Here is a 22,020-nt window from a genome sequence, read left to right on the forward strand (position 1 = left end):
TGCTTTTGGCACAGAATTTACTGTAGACTGCATTTACACAATATTGATTCTAGCCATCCATGAGCATGGGATGTGTTTCCATTTGTTTGTGTCATCTATAATTTCTTTCAGCAGTGTTTTGTAGTTTTCCTTATAGAGATCTTTCGACTCCTTGGTTAGGTATATTCCTAAATTATTTTTTCTTTGCAGCTATTGTAAAAGGGGTTGAGCTCTCTTGATTTGATTCTCTGCTTAGTTGCTGTTGGTGTATAGAAGAGCTACTGATTTGTGTACATTAATCTTGTATCTGGAAACTTTGCTGAATTCTTTTATTAGTTCTAGGGGCTTTCTGGAGGAGTCTTTAGGGTTTTCAACGTGAACGATCATATCATCAGCAAACAGTGACAGTTTGACTTCCTCTTTACTGATTTGGATGCCCTTTATTTCTCTGTCTGATTGCTCTGGCTAGGACTTCCAATACTATGTTGAAGAGGAGTGGTGAGAGTGGGCATTCTTGTCTTGTTCCATTCCTCAGAGGGAATGCCTTTCAGCTTTTCCCCATTCAGTATTATATTAGCTGTGGGTTTGTCACAGATGGTCTACATAATTTTAAAATGTGAAATATACCCATTGTATGGGAAATAACAGGAAACAATATAATCAAAACCCATACCCACTACTCAGTTTTAACACTTTGTTGCATTTCTCTCAAATTTCCTTTTTAAAAGAGGTAAAATTTTACAGATACAATCCTATACCCTCATGCTCACAATCCTTTCTTCCCCTCTCTCTCTCTTAAAGTTGGTGTACCTGATTTCCTTTCATGCTTTTATTCTTTTACTACACACACGTATCCATAGTTTTATTTATTACTATCTTGTAAAATTTTTTTATAAAAATGGAATCATTTGATACATATCCTTTTCAAATTGCTTTTTAAAACTCAGCATTTTATTTATAAGATCTATTGATATTGATACATACAACTCTAGTTCATTCATGCTATAATATTCTACTCCATATGCTACCTATCCAGTTCCCTGTTTAGGACAATTATCTTTCAGTTTATTTTGCTAATACAAGCATTGCTATAATTAACATATATAAATAGATCTCCCAATATACATGTTCAAAAGCTCCTTTAGAATAAATACCTAGAAGTGGAATTCTTGGCCTATAAGGAGTGTGGATTTTCAACTTTACCAGGTATTATAAAATTTTGAAGCAGTTTACATCTCCAAATGCAGCGATGAGAGTGTCTGTTTCCCCATATTATCTTGAAGTGTTAAGTGTTATTAGATTTTAATTTTTCTCAGTATTATGGTTCTTATATGATAGTTTATTATCATTTTAACTTGCATGTCCTGGATGATCACTAGTGAAGTTGAGTATCTATTCCATGGACTGTTGACATCACTTTCCCATTTTTCTATTTGCTTCTTGTTCTAATTGATTTGTAGTCCTTTCTATATTCTAGACACTAATCCTTTGTTAGTTATACAGGTTATAAATATCAACTAATGTGAGGCATATATTTTTAACTTAGTTTATGATTCAAAATTTTTTAATGTCATATAAATTTCTTCTACAGATATTGTGACTTATTTGAAAGCCGTGACTTATTTTAAAGGTGAAATTGTTGTAGATATAGGAAACCAGGCCAATACAATAAAACAGGATAAAAGCCTCAAAAGAAACCAATATGTATGTGGAAATTAGCATACAATAGAGGTGCCACTACAAATCAGTAAAGTAAGGATCGACTATACAATAAATAGTGCTGGAACAACTGGCTATCCATATGAAAAACCTGTTGTCACCCTCTATACACAAAAATCAATACCAGATGGATTATAACATAAGAGGTAAATCTCAAAGTTTTAGAAGAAAATAGAGGGAAGTATATGACAAAAGTGTATAGAACGGTTTATTAAACACATAAGCACAGACACAAAAGAAATATTAATATTAAAATTAAAATTCAAAACTTCTGCAATACTGTTATATTTTACAGTACTATACTGAGAGAGTCTGTGCATCTTTTTTTGCAAAACTGCATGTGTATATGTGTGTGTGTGTGTTCAAAAATCATATTGGAATCACAGAAGCAAAAGAGAAATTCAATAATGGTTAACTACAAGTGATAGAATTATAATTTATATTTATTTTCCTGTATTTTTGCCTATTTTCTAAACTGAATAGTACTTTATGATTCCATAAAAAGCTGTTTTTCCAATGTAAATTAAAATGGTTCAAATGGATAAACTGTAGTTATCACAGAGCCCCCTGACTGTCTGTCTCTGTTACTAATTCTAAATCTTTGATCTATGGAGTCTAAAGATGTGCTAGGCACTCTCATACATTTGATTTCACTTAATTCTCACAAGTATAGTAAGAGATTTTTACCACTCTCATTTTACAGGTCCAAGAAACATGCTCAGAAAGGTAAAGTGACTTGCCAAAGCTTATGTAACTAGTCAATGGTGGAGTTAAGACTTAACCCTACCTCCTCTCAATGCACAGTCAACACAATTTCCCTATCTGTAATTATAGGAAATTAATTTCAACCAACATTAGGACTAAAACATAATTACCAATAAGATTAGCAATAGGAAGAACAAGATGAGGTGTTTAAAAAAGTAGAACTGGCATTACATTAGTTTTAATTGAATGCGTCTAGTATTTTTGGTAACCTAGATACCAGATATGAAAGAAATCCAACAGCTCATCAGATGATGTAGAAACATGAAGCAACACCAAATGAAGGGAAAGAACACTGGATATGAAATCAGAAGAAACCATGTTTAGGCTTAGTCATACCAGTGGCTAGCCATGGAGAAGTGTTAACCCTCTGGGTCTCAGTGTTCTAATCTATAAACTAAGAGAGTAAGGACATTAAACACTGTCTCTTTTAGCTCTAGGATTCTACATTCCTGTGTCTAAAAACATGTGGCTCAATCAAGTGCAAGACTGGTTTGTTTTGTTTTTATAGTCTTCATTTGCTATAAAGGAAGACTCTGGGAGTTCTACATAATATCCCTTGATTCACATTAATAGTTTCCTATGCAAGCTTCATAATGCCTCCCTTATATTTAATACAAGGGTGGATGGTTTGATGGATACAAAGTGAGGCAGAGTGGTGTGAAGAAAAGAAAACAAGCTTTGGAGTAAAAAGACTGAGTTTAAGTCTGAATTCCCCAAACTTAAAGTAGTATATTACCATCCCTGTCTGAGCCAGTCTCCTCATCCATCAAAGGAAAATAACACTACCTTTTTCACAGGATTCTCATAGCAATCAAGTAAGATGACTTATGGGAAGTTTACTTGCTACATTTAAAAATCTGCTTTAGACCCTATTCCCATTATTTTTAACCTACCTCATAATGTGAAATTCTTTGTGATTCAAACTGTAGCATCACTCCACATACTTGACAAAACTTATCTGTAAAAAGTTCAGCCTTTTCCTCCTGTTCATTCCACATGGCATCTGTGAATAAAAAAGGGAAGACAAATATATCACGTTAATAAATATTTAGAGGTATCATTTTTCATTCCTTAACTATGTATGATTTCATATGCCACTTCAAATTTGAGTGCTTGTGAGGCTAGAGTAACAGCTCTTTGTTTGAGTATGCAATTTAACACACACAGACTAAGTATCCCTCTAATGACAGATATGGCAAGAGTTATTTATTTAGTATGATAAGTCTAGGCAATGGCATTCTAAAAGAATCATTATGGGGGTACCAGTAACTTCATGAGCTTCATGGAATGACTTGGGACACCAGTAATTAAAGGCTGGGTTTAAAAACCCAGCCTTGGCCAGGTGCAGTGGCTCATGCCTGTAATCCCAGCACGTTGGGAGGTTGAGGTAGGAGGACCGCTTGAGGTGAGGAGTTTGAGACCAGCCTGGGCAACAGAGCAAGACACAATCTCTAAAAAAATAGAAATAAAAATTAGCTGGGCATGGTGGTAAGCGCCTGCGGTCCTAGCTACTCCAGAGGCTGAGATGATCACTTGAGCCCAGGAGGTCGAGGCTGCAGTGAGCTATGGCTGTGCCTTCCAGCCTGGGCAACAGCAAGACACTGTTTCAAACAAACAAACAAAAAACCTGAAAACCAACCAAACAAACAAAAAACAGCGTTGATATTTTGCGTTTAACAGCAGACAATCCTAAGAAACACTTTGTTTTAGGACTGTCACTTGTCACAGGATTCTCATTAAGAATCAAGAGATTTTTACCACTGTCATTTTACAGGTCCAAGAAACATGAAGCTATGCCTTCAATGTTATCTAGAAATCACAAGGAACCACAAAGTATCTTTGCCCATAGTGGGCAAACATCCTTCATCATTGTACAAACACTAGCATACTAATGTGGCCAAACAAGTCTCACACAAGCCCCTCAAAGCTATAATGTAATGTTCGTATACATATCTAGAAATGTATACTATAGTGTTTCTCACTGTAATAAATAACACATGCCAAAACTTTCTGCATTTACACTTGAGGTCTATACTGTCATCTAAACTTCTTAAGAACTACTCTGTATTCTGCCAAAGTTTATCCATTTTTCTATACAGTATGAGTCACAAACATCAAAATTCTCATTGTTATTTGGCTATCAAAGTGAATAAGTTGGTACCACATGCTTTCAGAGACGCCAATTGCTTATTAAATGAATAAAAAGTTGTAGAACAAATACAATACATCAAATTCCCAATACTAACAAAAATTAAATGTATACACAGAAGAATCTGGAATAAAATAAACCAAATTTAAAAATGGTTAACTCTGGTAAGTGGGCCTAGAAAAGGAACAAGGAGAGACAACTTAATGTTTAACTCTCTGTACAACTGTCTTAATTTTTGCAGAAAAGCAAGCATGCAGGACTTTCTAATTAAAAGACCATTAGGACAGACATCATCAAGATGGTGGAATAAGACTCTTCAGCACTCATCTCTCTACAGAAATATCAATTAAAATAACTATCCACAAATGAAAATACCTTCACAAGAGCCAAAAAACTAAAACACAAAACAAATATGCAGGAGATTATAGCAGCACCTGGGTGTAGCACAGAAATAAGGTGCAAGAAGGTAGGAAAGAAAGTTTTACACTATCAGCATCAGCCCTCTACCAACCCCAGCATACAGTGGAAACAGATACCCTCTGTGTGAGAGAAGGAGAGGGAAGTGAGCACTGAACTTTGATTCCAATTCCAAAACTGGACCCACCCCAGTAATATCCAGTGCTAGGAAGACCCCCACAGCCCTAGACTCCAGGACAGTACCAGTGGACTCAGCCTCCAGGCTTGCTCCAGTGCCAAGCTGAATCATTCAACCCCAAGCTCCAGGACTGCACAGTGGACTTGGTCTCCAGGTTACCCCAACATCAGGCCAACCTCAGCAGCACCATGCCCTCGACCATCTCCAGCATTGGACTAGCTCCCAAGGCTCCTGGCTTCAGGCCAGGGCCAGCCCCAGCACCTGGCCAACTCCCACAGCCCTAGTCATAAGGCTGGCACCTGCAGACTCAGCCTCCAGGCCAGCCCCTGGAGGGAGCTAATATAGGCCCCAACAGGCTGGTACCCACAGACTGAGCCTTCAGGCCCACCCCAGAACCAGGCAGGATCCCACAGTCCTACCCTCCAGGCTGGCTCCTGTAGCCCTTGCTGGAGCTCCTGTATCTCAGTGTTCCAGCAGACCCAGAGCCCAGGCCAGTTCCAGTAGACCACAGTGCTGGACTTGCCCCCATGAACACAGGTGCCAGGACCATCCCCGTGTGCCCAGGTCCCAGGCTGGCCTGGTGGCTCCAAGATCCACATTAGCCCCCAGGGACCTAGCCTCTAAGCTAGCCCTTGCACACGCAGCCTTCAGGCTTGCTTCTGCAGACTCAGGCTCCAGGCCAGCCACTGGAGCTGAGTCTGCTTCAGGTTCCACACTGGTCCCAGCACCAGGCCCCAGGCCCCAGGCTCCAGAGGACCCAGGCTCCAGGCTTATTCTAGAAGACCCAGGGTCCATGCCCACTCCTGTAGACCCCAGTACCAGGCAGGACCCCTTGGACTGAGGCTCCAAGACCACCCCTGAAGACTCAGGCTCCAGGTCTATCTCAGTGATCCCAGGAACCAGGCACCTCAGTGATCATTTCAATAATCCAAGATACCCCAGTACTAGGCTAGCCTCCATGGACTCAGGCTCCAGGCCCATGCTAGCGGACCTAGGTGTCAGACCCATCCAGTGTTCAGCCATCCCCTATAGACTCAGGTTCAAGGCTTACCTCAGCACCAGGTAAGCCCCTGTGGACCAGGCTTCAGGCTGGCTCCTGTGGATACAGGCTCCAGGCCTGCCCTTGTGGACACAGGCTCCAGGCCCATTCCCCAAGACCCAATCAACAGATCCACCCCAGTGGATTCAGGCTTCAGGGCCAACCCTGAAGACCCAGATACCAGGCCCACTCATCTGCTGACCCAGTTAGCAGGCCAGGCTGCCCAAGGACTCCAGCAACAAGCGTATCAGGGATCATACCAGATGGCCTGCCTGGGAATCTCTGGATGGGCTAACTGGTAAAGGGCTTTCCCAGAAAAATTAAGTCTGAAAAAATTGGAATAAGTCCTTACATTTCTTTAAATGTGCAGACATTAATGTAAGACAATGAAAAACATGAAAAACCAAGAGACATAACACGACCACAAGAACACTATTTCTTAGTAGCTGACCTCTATACAAACTGTCTGACAAAGATTCAAAATAACTGTTTTCAGGAATCTCAAGAAACTTCAAAAAAAAAAAAAATAGAGAAACAATTTAATGAAATCAAGCAAACAATAAATGACCAAAATTAGACATTTAACAGAGGGACTGAAATTATATTTTAAAAATATCAAATAAATTCTGGAGCTTAAAAATGCAATGAATGAAATGAAAAATGTAATAGCCTCAACCTCAGAATTGACCAGGTAAAAGAAATAATCTATGAACTCAAAGATAAGCTATTTGAAAATATACAGTAAGAGAAGAAAAAAAAAGAAAAGAATGAAAAGGAAAAACTAAACTAGAGCAGGAGTACTTATATTAAATAGAAACCATTGAAGATACTTATTTTTAAAGTTATGTTAGATATCTTCACCAAAGCTTAATTTTCAATACCATTACATGGACTAAAAAGGCTTACTTTTAGAAATGCATACTCAAGATAAGAATAAATGTAATTAGAAACATGTAAAACATAACATAATTAATAGTTGCAAATTTATCTCTATTACATATAGTATCACCTCTGAATTATTTTTGAGATTGTTTTAGAATATAGGATTTATCTAACTCCGACTCTAACATCAGCACTGTAAAGAAGTTAATTAAAATGCATTTCAGGACTTCCCTTTTTCAGGATTAACTACTATGTGCAAATTGAGCTTAGTGGTATAATCTTGAACTTCCCATCCATTAAAATCTTTAATAAGAATAAGTAAATATAGGAGGCAGAGCAAGATGGCACAACAGAAAGCTCTACCGATTGTCCCCCCACCCCACAAGGACACCAAGTTAACAACTATCTACACAGAAAAAAACACCTTCACAAGAACCAAAAATCAGGTGAAAGCTCAAAGTACCCAATTTTAACTTCAGATCACTGATAGATGCACATAAGAGATAGAAAAAAAAAAAAGGTCCTGAATAGCTGATGCCACCCCTCCCCCATCCTGCAGCTGCAGCCTGGTGCAGAGAGCATTTCTGGATGCTGGAAGGGAGAACACAGCAATTGTTAGGCAGTGAACTTGGTGCTGTCATGTTAGAGCAGAAAGGAAAACCAGACCAAACTCAGCTGGTACCCAACCAGGGAAGGAGCACTTAAACCAGCCCTAGCCAGAGAGAAGTTGCTGATCCCAGTGGTTCAAAGTTGAGTGCCCGCAAACCTTACCTCTGAGGGCCAAAGTGCTCTCAGTCTCTAAGTAAACTTGAAAGGCAGTCTAGGCTATAAGTACTGCAACTCGTAGGCAAGTCCTAGGACTGAACTAGGCCCAGAGACAGTGGACTGGGGTGAGTGGGGGGCATATAACATACTGAGACACCAGCTGGGGCAGCCAAGGAAGGACTGAAATCACCCCTCCCTTAATTCCAGGCTGCATGGTTTGAGGCTCCAAAAGAGACCTCTTCCTTCTGCTTGAGGAGAGGAGAGGGAAGAGAAGAGAGGACTTTGCCTTGCATCTTGGTTACCAGCTCAGTCACACAAGGATAGGGCACCAGTCAGAGCTGTGAGGACCCTGTTCCAGGCCATATCTCCCAGATGACATTTCAAGACACACCCTGAGCCAGAAGGGTATTCCCTGACTTGAAGGAAAGGACTTAATCCTTACAGCATTCATCATCTGCTAACTGAAGAGCCCTTGGGACCTGAATAAACCAGCAGTGATACCCAGGAACTACCTTGAGGGTCTTGTTGAGCCTCTGAGACTTGCTGGCTTCAGGTGAGGCTCAGGAAATTACCAGCTGTGGTGCTATGGGGCAAAACTCCTTCTGCTTTAGAAAAGCAGAGGGAAAAGTAAAGAGGACTTTGTCTTGCCCCTTAGGTACCAATACCACCACAGTGGGATAGAGCGTCAAGCAGGCTCCTGGGGTCCCTGATTCTAGAGTTGACTGTTGCACAGCATTTCTGGGACCGCCCTGGGCCAGAGGGGAGCTCACAGAGCTGAAACCAGAGTCCCAAGCCAGGCAGAATTCAACCCAAGTGCACTTAAGAGCCCCTGTGCCTTAAGGGAACACCAGTGGTAATCTGGCAGTACACCTTGCCTTGTGGCCAGGGGTGGCTGTGGCTGTGGGGTGAGGCTACTCTGCCTTTGGAAAGTGAAGGAAGGATAAGAAAGATGGAGTGTAGTGGTTTGAGTATCAGCTGAGCTGCAATACAATAGAATACCAGGTAGACTTCTAAGGTTTTTTAACTCTAGTCTCTGACTCCCAGACAACACTTCTAGACTCACCCAGAGATTAGGGGGCCTCACTGCCCTGAAAGGAAGGACACAGGCCTGGCTGGCTTTGCTACCTGTGGATTGTAGAGCCCCAGGGCCTTGAGAAAACATAGGCATTAGTGAGGGGGCGGTTACAATGGGCCTTAGGCAAGACCCAGCTCTGTGCTTCAGTTGTGACCCAGCATAGTCACAGTGGTGGTGGCCACAGGGACGCTTGTGTCAATCCATCCCGATTTAAGTGGCTCAGAACAGACAGAGACTCTGTAAGTTTGGAAGAAAGTAAAGGAAGAGAAAAAGAGTCTCTGCCTGGTCATATAGAGAATTCTCCCAGATCAGGTTCAAGACCATCAGGGCAGCACCTCTACAAGTCTGCGAAACCCCACAGTGTTACAGGGTCTGGGGTGCCCCAGAAAGAAGACACAGCTTAGATCACAACACTCACATCCTTTCAAATATCTGGTCTTTCCAAGAAGGACAGCTACAAATAAGCCCAGACAGTGAAGACTACATTAAATGCCTAACTCTTTGATGCCCAGACACCGAAGAACATCTACTAGCATCAACGTCATTCTGAAAAACATGACCTCACCAAATACACTTAAAAAGGCACCAGGGACCAATCCTTGAGAAACAGAGACATGTGGACTTTCATAGAGAGAATTCAAAGTAGCTGTGTTGAGGAAACTCAAAGAAATTCAAGATAACAGAGAGAACGAATTCAGAATTGTATCAGATAAATTTAACAAAGAGATTGAAATAATTGAAAAGAATCAGGCAGAAATACTGGAGCTGAAAAATGTAACTGGCATACTGAAGAATGAATTAGAGTCCTTTAACAGCAGAATGGATAAAGCAGAAGAAAGAATTAGTGAGCTTGAAGATAGTCTACTTGAAAATACACAGAGGAGACAAAAGAAAAAAGAATAAAATACAATGACACACACCTACAGGATCTAGAAAATATATTGAAAAAGGCAAATCTATGAGTTGTTGGCCTGAAAGAGGAGGTAGAGAAAGAAATAAGGTAGAAAGTTTATTCAAAGGGATAATAATGACAACTTCTGAAACCTAGATAAAGATATCAACATCTAAGTACAAGAACATTGTAGAACACCAAGCAGATTTAATTCAAAGAAGACTACCCCCACGCATTTAATAATCAAGTACCCAAAGGTCAAGAATAAAGAAAGGATCCTAAAACCAGCAAGAGAACAGAAACAAATAACATAGAATGGAGCTCCAATATGTCAGGCAGCAGACTTTTCAATGGAAACCTTACAGGATAGAAGAGAGTGGCATCATATATTTAAATGCTAAAGAAAAAAGAAACCCCTTTTACCCTAGAATAGTATATTCAGTGAAAATATCCCTTAAACATGAAGGAGAAGTACTTTCCAAGACAAACAAAAACTGAGGGATTTCATCAATACCAGACCTGTGCTAAAAGAAATGCTAAAGGGAGTACTTCAACCAGAAAGAAAGGGACATTAATGAGCAATAAATAATCACCTGAAGGTACAAAACTCACTAGTAAGTACACAGAAAACCACAGAATATTATAACACTGTAACAGAGGTGTATAAACTACTCTTACCCTAAGTAGAAAGACTGAAAAATGAACCAATCAAAAAGAATAACTACAACTTTTCAAGACATAGTACAGTAAGATGTAAGTAAAAACAACAAAAAGTTAAAAAGTGGAGGAATGAAGTTAGGGTGAGTTTGTATTAGTTTTCTTTTTGCTTGTTTGTTTATGTAAATAGTGTATTAAGTTGTTATCAGGTTAAAATAATGGGTTATAAGTTACAAGAAGGGATCTGCAAGCCTCATGGGAACCTCAAACCAAAAAACATACAATAGATACACTAAAAATAAAAAGCAAGAAATTAAATCATATTATCAGAGAAAATCATCTTCACTAGGGGAAGACAGAAATGAAAGAAAGAAGGAAGAGAAGACCACAAACAACCAGGAAACAAAAATTAAAAGGGAAGAACTAAGTCCTTACTTATCAATAATAATACTGAAGGTAAACGGACTAAACTTCCCAATCAAAAGACACTAACTAACTGAATGGATGAAAAAACAAGACCCACCGATCTGTTGCGTAGAGGAAACATACTTCATCTATACAGACACACAGACTGAAAATGAAAGGATAGAAATAGACATTCCATGCCAATGAAACTAAAACAGAACAGGAGTCACTATACTTAGATCAGACAAAATAGATTTCAAGACCAAAACTGTAAGAAGAGACGAAGAAGGACACTATATGATGATAAAGGGGTCAGTTCAGCCAGAGGGAGGACATAACGATTTTAAATAGATATGCACCCAACACTGCAGCACCCAGATATATAAAGGAATTATTACTCAAGTGAAAGAGAGAGATAGGCCCCAATACAATGATAGCTGGAGACTTCAACACCCCACTTTCAGCATTAGAAAGATCTATCAGACAGAAAGTCAACAAAGAAAGAGCAGATGTAATCTGCACCACAGATGAATGGATCTAACAGATATTTACAGAACATGTCATGCAACAACTGCAGAATACACATTCTTTTCCTCAGGACATAGGTATTTCTCAAGAATAGACCATATGTTAGGTCACAAAACAACTCTTGAAACATTCAAAAAAACTGAAATAATATCAAGCATCTTCTTGAACCACAATGGAATAAAACTAGAAATCAATAATAATAGGAATTTTGAAAACTATGCAAACACATGGAAATTAAACAATATGCTCCTGAATAACCAGTGGTTCAATGAAGAAATTAAGAAGGATATTGAAAAATTTCTTGAAACAAGTAACAATAGAAACACAACATGCCAAAACCTATGGAATACAGCAAAAGCAGTACTCAGAGGGAAGTTTATAGCTGTAAGTCTTTACATTAAAAGAGAGTTTAGAAAAACTTCAAATAATCAAATGATGCATCTTAAAGAACTAGAGAAAAAACAGCAAACCAAACCCCAAATTAGTAGAACAAAAGACATAATAAATATCAAGCAGAAATAAATGAAATTGAAATAAAAAGTACAATACGAAAGATCAATGAAACAAAAAGTTTTTGAAAAGTTAAACAAAATTGACAAACCATTAGCCAGACTACTAAGAAAAAAAGCAAGAAGATCCAAATATATCAAATCAGAAATGAAAAAGGAGACATTACAACCGATACTGCAGAAATTCAAAGGATCATTAGTGACTACTATGAGCAACTATATGCCAGTAATTTGGAAAATCTAGAAGAAATGGTCAAATTCCTAGATAGAAACAGTTTACTGACATTGAACCAGGAAGAAATCCAAAACCGTTTAGGCAAATAACAAGTAATGAGATGGAAGCCATAATAATAATAATAATAATAATAATAAATCTCAGTAAAGAAAAGCCCGGGACCTAATTGCTGAATTCCAGCAAACATTTAAAGAACTAAGACCAATCATACTAAAACTATTCTGAAAAATACAGGAGGAAGCAATACTTCCAAACTCATTCTATGATGCCAGTATTACCCTGATATGAAAATCAGACAAAGACACATCCAAAAAAGAAAACTACAGGCCAAGATCTCTGATGAATATTGATGCAAAAATCCTCAACAAAATACTAGCAAACAGAATTCAACACTATATTAGAATGATCATTCATCATGAGCTAGTAGGATGTTTTTCCTGGGATGCAAGGATGATTCAACATATACAAATCAATCAATGAGATATTAATAGATCATATTAATAGAATAAAGGATTAAAAACTATATGATCATTTCAATTGATGCTGACAAAGCATTTGATATAATTCAACATTCTTTCGTGATAAAAACCCTCACAAAACTGGGGATAGAAGGAACACACTTCAACATAATAAAAGTCATATACAACAGACCCACAGTTAGTATCACAATGAATGGGGAAAAACTGAAAGCTTTTCCTCTAAGATCTGGAACTTGACAAGGATACCCAGTGTCAAAACTGTTATTCAACACAGTACTAGAAGTCCTAGCTAGAGCAATCAGACAAAAAAATATATATAAAGGGCATCCAAATGGGAAAGGAAGAAGTCAAATTATCCTTGTTTGCCAATGATGATATGATCTTATATTTGGGAAAACCTATAGACTCCACAAGAAAACTATTAGAACTGATTAACAAAATCAGTAAAGTTTCAGGAAACAAAATCAACACACAAAAAGGACTAGCATTTCTATATGCCAACAGTGAACAATCCGAAAAAGAAATTAAAAAATAATTCAAATGCTTGCTTTGGCAGCACATATACTAAAACTGGAATGATACAGAGAAGATTAGCATGGCCCCTGCACATGGATGACATGCAAATTCATGAAGCATTCCGTAGTTTTCATCTCATGCCAGTCATAATGGTGATTATTAAAAAGTCAAGAAACAATAGATGGTGGCGAGACTGTGGAGAAATAGGAACACTATTAAATTGTTGGTGGGAATGCAAGTTATTCCAACCATTGTGGAAGACAGTGTAGTGATTCCTCAAGGATCTAGAATGAGAAATACCATTTGACCCAGAAATCCCATTACTGGGTATATACCCAAAGGATTATAAATCATTCTACTATAAAGACACATGCACATGAATGTTTATCACAGCACTATTTACAATATCAAAGACATGGAACCAACCCAAATGCCCATCAATGATAGACTGGAAAAAGAAAATGTGGTACATATACACCATGGAATACTATGCAGCCATAAAAAGGAATGAGATCATGTTCTTTGCAGGGACATGGATGAAGCTGGAAGCCATCATCCTCAGCAAACTAACACATGATCAGAAAACCAAACACCGCATGTTCTCACTCATAAGTGGGAGTTGAATAATGAGAACACATGGACATAGGGAGGGGAAAAACACATACCGGGACCAGTTGGAGGGTGGGGGCAAAAGGAGGGAGAGCATTAGGGCAAATAGCTAATACATGCAGGGCTTAAAACCTAGATGATGGGTTGATAGGTCCAGCAAACCATGGCACATATATACCTATGTAACAAACCAACATGTTCTGCACTTATATTCTGGAATTTAAAGTAAAATTCAAAAAATTTTAAAAAGTAATCCAATTTACAATAGTCACACATAAAATTAAATACCTAGTCATTAACTTAAGCAAAGAAATGCAAGACCTCTATAATGAAAACAGTAAAACACTGGTGAACGATATTGAAGAGGGCACCAAAAAATAGAAAAATATTCCATGTTCATGGATTGGAAGAATCAATATTGTTAAAATCTCCATAGGACCCAAAGCAATCTACAGATTCAAAGCAATCCCTATCAAAACACCAATGACATTCTTCACAGAAATAGAAAAAAATTCTCAAAATTTATAGGGAACCACAAAAGACCCAGAATAGCCAAAGTTATCCTAAGTAAAAAGAACAAAACTAGAGAAATTGTTCTTCTGTTACCTGACTTCAAATTATACTACAGAGCTAAAGTAACCAAAACAGCATGGTACTGACATAAAAGCAGACACATAGACCAATGGAACAGAATACAGAACCCAGAAACAAATCCACAGACCTACAGTGACCTCATTTTTGAGAAAGGTGCCAAGAACATAATCTGGGGAAAAGACAGTTTCATCAGTAAATGGTGCTGGGAAAACTGGATATCCATATGCAGAAAAATGCAGCTAGACCCCTGTCTCCTCTATATACAAAACTCAAATCAAAATGCATTAAAGACTTAAATGTAAGACCTCAAACCATAAAATTACTGCAAGAAAACATTGAGGAAAATCTCCAGGATGCTGGTCTTGGCAAAAATTTCTTGAGCAATACCCCACAAGCACAGGCAACAACATAAAAACGGACAAATGGGATCATATCAAGTTAAAAAGTTTCTGCACAGCAAAGGATATAATCAACAAAGTGAAGAGACAATTCAGAGAACGGGAGAAAATATTTTCAAACCACCCATCTGACAAAAGGTTAATAGCCAGAATATATAAAGAACTCAAAGAACTCCAATGGAAAAAGTATCTAATAATCCAATCAAAACATGGGCAAATGATGTGCATGGACAGTACTCAAAACAAGACATACAAATGGCAAACATGCATATGAAAAGGTGTTCAACATAACTGATCATCAGCAAAATGTAAATCAAAGCTACAATGAAATAACATCTCACCCCTGTTAAAATGGCTTATATCTAAGACAGGCAATAGCAAGTGCTGGCGAGGATGCAGAGAGAAGGGAATCCTCATACATTGTTGGTGGGAATGTAAATTAGTACAACCACTAAGGAGACCAGTTTGGAGGTTCCTCAAAAAACTAAAAATTGAGCTACCATATGATTCAGCAATCCCACCGCTGGATATTTACCCCAAAGAAAGGAAATCAGTATATCAAAGAGATATCTGCACTGCTATATTTGTTGCAGCACTGTTTACAATAACGAAGATGTGCAAGCAACTGAAGTGTCCACCAAAAGATGAATGGATAAAGAAAATGTGGTACATATACACAATGGAGTACTATTCAGCCATAAAATGAATGAGATTCAGTCATTTGCAACATCATGAATGGAACTGGAGGTTATGTTAAGTGAAATAAACCAGGCACAGAAAGACAAACATTGCATATTCTCACTTATTTGTGGGATCTAAAAATCAAAACAACTGAATTCATGGACATAGGGATTAGAAGGATGGTTACCGGAGGCTGGGAAGAGTAGTGGGGGGGTTGGCGGCGGGGAGGTAGAGATGGTTAATGGGCACAAAATAAACAGAATGAATAAGCCTAGTATTTGATAGCACAACAAAGTGTCTACTGTCAGTAATAACCATATAGTTTTAAATAACGTAAACAGTAATTGGGTTGTTTGAAACTCGATAGATAAATGAGGGGATGGATACCCCATTCTTCATGTGCTTATTTCACACTGCATGCCTATATCAAAACATCTCATGTATTCTACAAACATATACACCTATATGTATCCATGAAAAGTAAAGGCTGGGCGTGGTGGCTCATGCCTGTAATCCCAGCACTTTGGGAAGCCAAGGTGGGTGGATCACAAGCTCAAGAGATCGAGGCCATCTTGGCCAACATGGTGAAACCCCATCTCTACTAAAATACAAAAAATAAAAAATAAAAAATAAAAAAATTAGCTGGGCGTGGTGGCACATGCCTGTAGTCCCAGCTATTTGGGAGGCTGAGGCAGGAATCGCTTGAACCCAGGAGGTGGAGGCTGCAGTGAGCTTAGATTGCACCACAGTACTCCAGCCTGGTGACAGAGCAAGACTCCATCTCAAAAAAAAAAAAAAAAGAAAAGTAAAAATTAAAAAGAGTAAGTAAATATTATTCTTTGATTACAATATAACTTATTACAGAAGAACCATTTCTTTTGAGGAAACAAAAGGAAACTATTAAAGGTTCAAGAATTCCTAACACTTACCTCCTAGATCAACTCTTAATTCCAGACTTCTCCACTATTAACAGTCAAAGTTTGAAACTGACATTCAAGTTCATAAATATCAATGCAGTTTTTTGTTTAAACACACTCTTTCATGACTGGCCCTCCAGATCATTTCCATGAAGCCTATGAAAATACTAGTGCTCCTATAACTTTTCCTTTAGGATGGCATTGCCTACACTTACTTCCTTTGACTCATTTCCTCAAACAAGTTCTTGGTCTCTCTCTCTCTCTTTTTTTTTTTTTTTTTTTTTTTGAGACAGAGTCTCGTTCTGTCACCCAGGCTGGAGTGCAGTGGCGCGATCTTGGCTCACTGCAAGCTCCACCTCCTGGGTTCACGCCATTCTCCTGCCTCAGCCTCCCAAGTAGCTGGGACTACAGGCGCCCACCACCATGCCCGGCTAATTTTTTCTATTTTTAGTAGAGACGGGGTTTCACCGTGTTAGCCAGGATGGTCTCAATCTCCTGACCTCCTGATCCACCCTCCTCGGCCTCCCAAAGTGCTGGGATTACAGGTGTGAGCCACCACGCCCGCCCCTCTTTTTTTAATCGAATGGCATAATATTCCCAGGATTAAAATCTCAGTCATTTTTCTCCCCAGAAAATTATTGACTCATATCAATTCTAGCTTATAACATTTTTCAACATCTACCTTTTCCTTTTAATTCATAACACTACCTAGTTCAGGCCCTCAGTGTCTTAGATATCATATAGCTTTATTGTTATGTATTGAGCTTAGTTTCAAAGTATTACGGTAGATATTTTTGAGAGATAAGAACGAACGAATATTTAATGAGAGCCTCTGTATGTCAAAAATGATAGATTATCCCTTTAGACCTTAAGACAAACACGCAAGGTACGTGGCACATTTGCCTGAATGTTCAAAAATTCTGAAGAATAGAAAATTAGGATTCAGTGAAATCAAAATAACCTATCACATGTCATTTGGTTTAGCTGGAACTTAACTTTGCATTATCTTGACTCTTTTCATTATGCATACATAACTGTTCCACATGTTGGAAATGACAAACTACGTGATGTAATTCCTAATTTCATGAAATTGACAATTTAGTAAGGAAGATGAGATGTGTATTGAAAGAACTATGATCCCAAGACCAACATGGTCTAAGTGTTATAAGACAAAAGAAGGTAGAGTGTGCTACTGCTGAGGAATTTGGGGGGGGGGGGAAGGTTTCTGGAGTGGAACAGATTTTGAGCTAAACTTTAAAAGATGTGTAAAATTCAAATAAAAAGAGTGGAATAAAAGTTATTTCAGGGGAGGCAAGGGTATGAAGGACAATAATGGAAAGCTTAGAATAAGGCCAAGTCATGATGGGCATCACAAGGGCATATGGACTTAATTCTGCATTCAACAGGAGCAAAGGAGTGACTTAAAATAGGTATATCAGGGGTCAGTTTCAGGCTTCAGGCTTGAACCAGAAGGGCAGTGGGCACAGAATGGAAGGAAAAAATAGAAAAGGTATATCAAAACTAGAGAGTACTGAAGCTTGAGTTTAGAACTTTCTATGAATACAATAATCCTTTAGACCTATTACTTTTTTTTTTTTTTTTTTTTTTTTTTTTTTTTTGAGACAAGGTCTTACTCTTTACTTGGGCTGGAGTGTAGTGGCGCAATCATGGCTCATTGCAGCCTCCACCTCCTGGGTTAAGCGTTTCTCCCACCTCAGCCTCCCAAGTAGCTGGACTACAGGCACACACCACCATGCTCAGCTAATTTTTGTCTTTTTTGTAGAGACGGGGTTTCAATATGTTGCCTAGGCTGGTCTCAAATTCCTGGGCTGAAGTGATCTGCTCGCCTCTGCCTCTGCCTCCCAATGTACTGGGACTACAGGTGTGAGCCCCTGTGCCCGGCCTAGATCTATTACATTTAAGCTTAGTAATGTTGTTCCTGATGCAAGAGATGGAGCTTTGACTTTACATCCAATAAATTCGTCCACAATTGTCAGTAACAAATTCCCTTTGTGGGTGTAATAAAATGTGTTGATGCTCTGATTTCAGTAATTGAAAATTAAAATACATGAAAATATGAAATTATAAAAGATACTGGAGTGATGATTGGCATTTACAATGTACTTTAAAGGTAGACTGTGAGTTCCACAAGGAGAAAATAAAGGAAAAACAAAAGAAAAATTAAAATGTACTTAAAAGGATTTATCCAATTTTTTTCTAAGTCGCATGCTTTCCTCATTCAGTCAAACAGTTTATATCTACTTAAATATTCAGGAACAAATCCTAATGTAAAAATAATTATTAATCAGGGTTTTCTATCACATTCACACACATAGCTTTTCAAAATCATACATACTGAATTAAAATAAAAGTATCTGTGGGTGGTTCAATTCATCCATAAATGATTCTTATGATCAGTTGCCCTACAGGACAGGCTTAGAATCTTACACATAATAGCTGTCCAATATCTATTTGGTGATAAGTTGATTGATATAAAAGACTTGTCATCTAGAATGGTACTTATCAAGCTAAATTACGCTTTAGTCTAACTTGAAGAGATTTTTGGAAAAAAAAAGATATATAAACGTGCATCTTTTTTGCACTACTTCAAATCTACTTAATTCTCCGAAGTTGAGGCTAAATAATCTCTGCTTTTAGCCTATATTCAGACGTAATCTCTTAGCCAAACTAGTCATTTTGTTCAACCTTCTACCATGGTTGTTTTCAAGCCTAGTTACACACCAGAATCACCAATTAAAACATAACAGTGCCCAGGATCCACTCCAGACTAATGAATCAGAATCTCTGAGAGTGGTTCCCAGTCATATTTTACTATTTGTTTTGTTTCTTAAAGCTTCCCAGGTGATACAACAAGGGTAAGTGTAAACCTTCTTCTAAAATGACAATCCTTGAATATTTTAAGACACCTTTATTTATTTAGGACATATTTATTCTTCCTTCTCGCTCCACCTTATTTTTGAATTAATCCTAGTATGTCATAATTTCTAATCCTTTTATTAGTTTGCTTAAATCCCTGCCACTCACAAGGTATAACCTAAACACAATCACTTTAATACTGTAATAACAACAAATAAGTACAATGGGACCACCTTTTTCACCCTGCTGTTAACTAGCTGTGTGACTAAGAACATATCACAGCCTTTCAGATTTCTGTTTCTACCTGACTTTATACGGGTTGATAGCGATCAATGACAAAATATATTTTAGATGGGAATGCCTACGTAAGCAAAATTTTGGTGGGGTACTTTTTTTTAAAATTGTGGTAAAATCCATGTAAAATTTACTATCTCAACCATTTTAAGTGTAGAGTTCAGTAGTATTAAGTATATTTAACTCCTTATTTTGAATATTTATCTTCTATTAATGTAGTCTACAATAGTGTCACCATTTTTTGGTGGTCATATACTGCTGACTCACGCTCAGCTAACTTTAAATACATGGTTCTTTTTGATCTGGAACTGGTTAAACTATGTCCCTCTAGGACATAGTTATATAGATAGAAATTCTTCCGGATCCCAAAACAGATCCAATATATACTTATATTTTTGAATTTAAGTTTTACCTTGTTAGAGTCAACCAATCATTTCCAGCCTTTCAAGATATTTTTGGATCTTCTAGAATCTGCCACCAGGAGGCTCATGGAAGGGGGGTTTCCACTGAGAACAAATTTATAAAATGGTTGTTGTTTATCAGAGGCTACTGTATACTGCCAAATTCTCCTCAGGTTGCATTTCCCCTAAATTTGACATGAACTTGATGATGTCTACTTTCTGAAAGTCATGCCTAAGGCTTGGAGAGGTTAAGCAGTTTGCCCAAAGTCACACAGTTGATAAGTGTCAAAGCCAGGATTCAAATCTAAGTCTGCCCAAGATTTCCCTGAGAACTCGCTCTTAAAAAGGCTAGTCTCTGTTGTCCAGGCTGGAGTGCAGTGGTGTGATCTTGGCTCACTGCAACCTCTGCCTCCCGGGTTCAAGTGGTTCTTCTGCCTCAGCCTCCCTAGTAGCTGGGACTACAGGCATGCACCACCATGCCCGACTAATTTTTGTATTTTTAGTAGAGACACGGTTTCATTATGTTGGCCAGGCTGGTCTTAAACTCCTGACCTCAGGTGATCCGCTTGCCTTGGCCTCCCGACGTGCTGGGATTACAGGCAAGGCTAATCTTAAAAAGAGACTTCATCTCCAGGCTTGACATATGTAAGAAACTTATGTCTGATTCACAAGAGATGCTAAATATTTCTTTTGATCCACCCGACCCCCAACCCCCACTATTTGAGACATGATTGTTGGACTCCCAGAAAAAAAATGACCAATAGCCAATTCTGGAAGTCAAGAGGAAACTGGTGACAATACAGATGTTTTTCAGCCTGTTTCAGGGTGACAGCTTAGAGGAAAGGTCAGCCTCAGGGAACAGATGTTAAATTAGAGGATAGGTGAGCAGATAATGTTGACTGTGAGGAAGATGACTGGGACAGGAACTAATGTTTACTGAGAACTCACTACCTGTCAGGAATAAAGGTGTTCTGGCGAAGAACTGGGACTTAGGAGCTGACTATAGTAGACATGGGAACCAAGGGATAGCTGAAAAAACTTGGGTGCATCTTCCTCTCTTTTTGTTTCTTTTTTATACTCTCACCATGTCTTTTCTCTTCCTTTACTGATTAGAATATGAAATAAATCTATTTTTATTGGTTGGTTGTTGTGTGGGTTTATACTGATTAATTCCAAAAGTAGCAAGAGTTGTAAAAAGCATTAGGATGAGAGAGACTGCATTAGTTTTCACCCTGCTATTAACTAGCTGTGTGACTAAGAACATATCACGGCCTTTCAGATTTCTGTTTCTACCTGCCTTTATATGGGTTGATGGTGATCAATGAAAAAATGTATTTTAGATAGGAATATATACGGAAGGAAAATTTTGGCGGGGTACTTACAGAGGACCCAAATACCTTAGCTGCTTCCAAATACGAAGCACAGAAGATGATTTAAAGTTTTAAGCAGGTATACAGTTAATACAAACCTTTAAGGGCCTAAAAAATCAAAGGGTCCCAATATTTCTTCTCCTATTCCTCCATTATCTTTATTTTCTTGTCTATGTCCTAACCCTAAAGCTGGTTCTCTCCAAAATATCTCTTTGTAAAAATCCATGAGGCATTTCTACTACCAAGTGTAATATTTTAATAATTGCAACTAGAGTTTAAAAGAAATTTTTTTGCAAAATTAGTATTTTGGTTATGATTTAGGTATAATAGTGAGTTTTCCCCAATGATAAATGTACAAACTTCATGGCAGATGGTCTTTTATCTTTCAGTCTAATTAAGTAAGAAATTAGGAGAGCTAGGGTTAAAAATATAAACAGATTACACATTAGAATATCAAATGACAATATACTGAATGTTGTGAAGTATGACTTCAAGTCACATCTGGAAAAAATACACTTCGTTGAACATGGTACAGTAAATACTTTCTGGTTAATTTTAGGCGTATTTTTTCAATATTTCTAGCCTAGAATTTTTCAACTGTTCTTCATTTCCTGGTACATTTGAATTTTTTTATGCTACTATAAACTTGGAAAAGAGATATGGATAGAGAAGCAAGTTTTTTTTGTTTGT

General features: G+C 38.1%; 1 protein-coding gene and 1 non-coding gene across 4 annotated transcripts in view; one reads left to right on the forward strand and one right to left on the reverse strand.

Annotated features, from left to right (window-relative positions):
• Positions 1-22,020, reverse strand: part of ZMAT1 (zinc finger matrin-type 1) — a 48,423-nt gene that overhangs the window by 18,492 nt on the left and 7,911 nt on the right. For 2 of the 3 annotated variants that reach the window (XM_025372527.1, XM_025372526.1), the window contains exon 2: positions 3,357-3,466. Coding sequence is in view for 1 of the 3 variants with exons in the window: in XM_025372525.1 (XP_025228310.1) it covers positions 3,357-3,461 (105 nt within the window). In the remaining 2 variants the exon portion in view is untranslated. Of the gene's footprint in view, positions 1-3,356; positions 3,467-16,133; positions 16,253-22,020 lie in introns of all 3 variants that reach the window. The other variant, XM_025372525.1, reaches the window with a different exon arrangement.
• On the forward strand, positions 13,218-13,320 carry LOC112616651. Its single transcript, XR_003117692.1, has one exon. It is a non-coding gene; the product is annotated as a U6 spliceosomal RNA (small nuclear RNA).

This window comes from Theropithecus gelada, chromosome X (assembly GCF_003255815.1).
Source record: "Theropithecus gelada isolate Dixy chromosome X, Tgel_1.0, whole genome shotgun sequence".
Classification (NCBI taxonomy): Eukaryota; Metazoa; Chordata; class Mammalia; order Primates; family Cercopithecidae; genus Theropithecus; species Theropithecus gelada.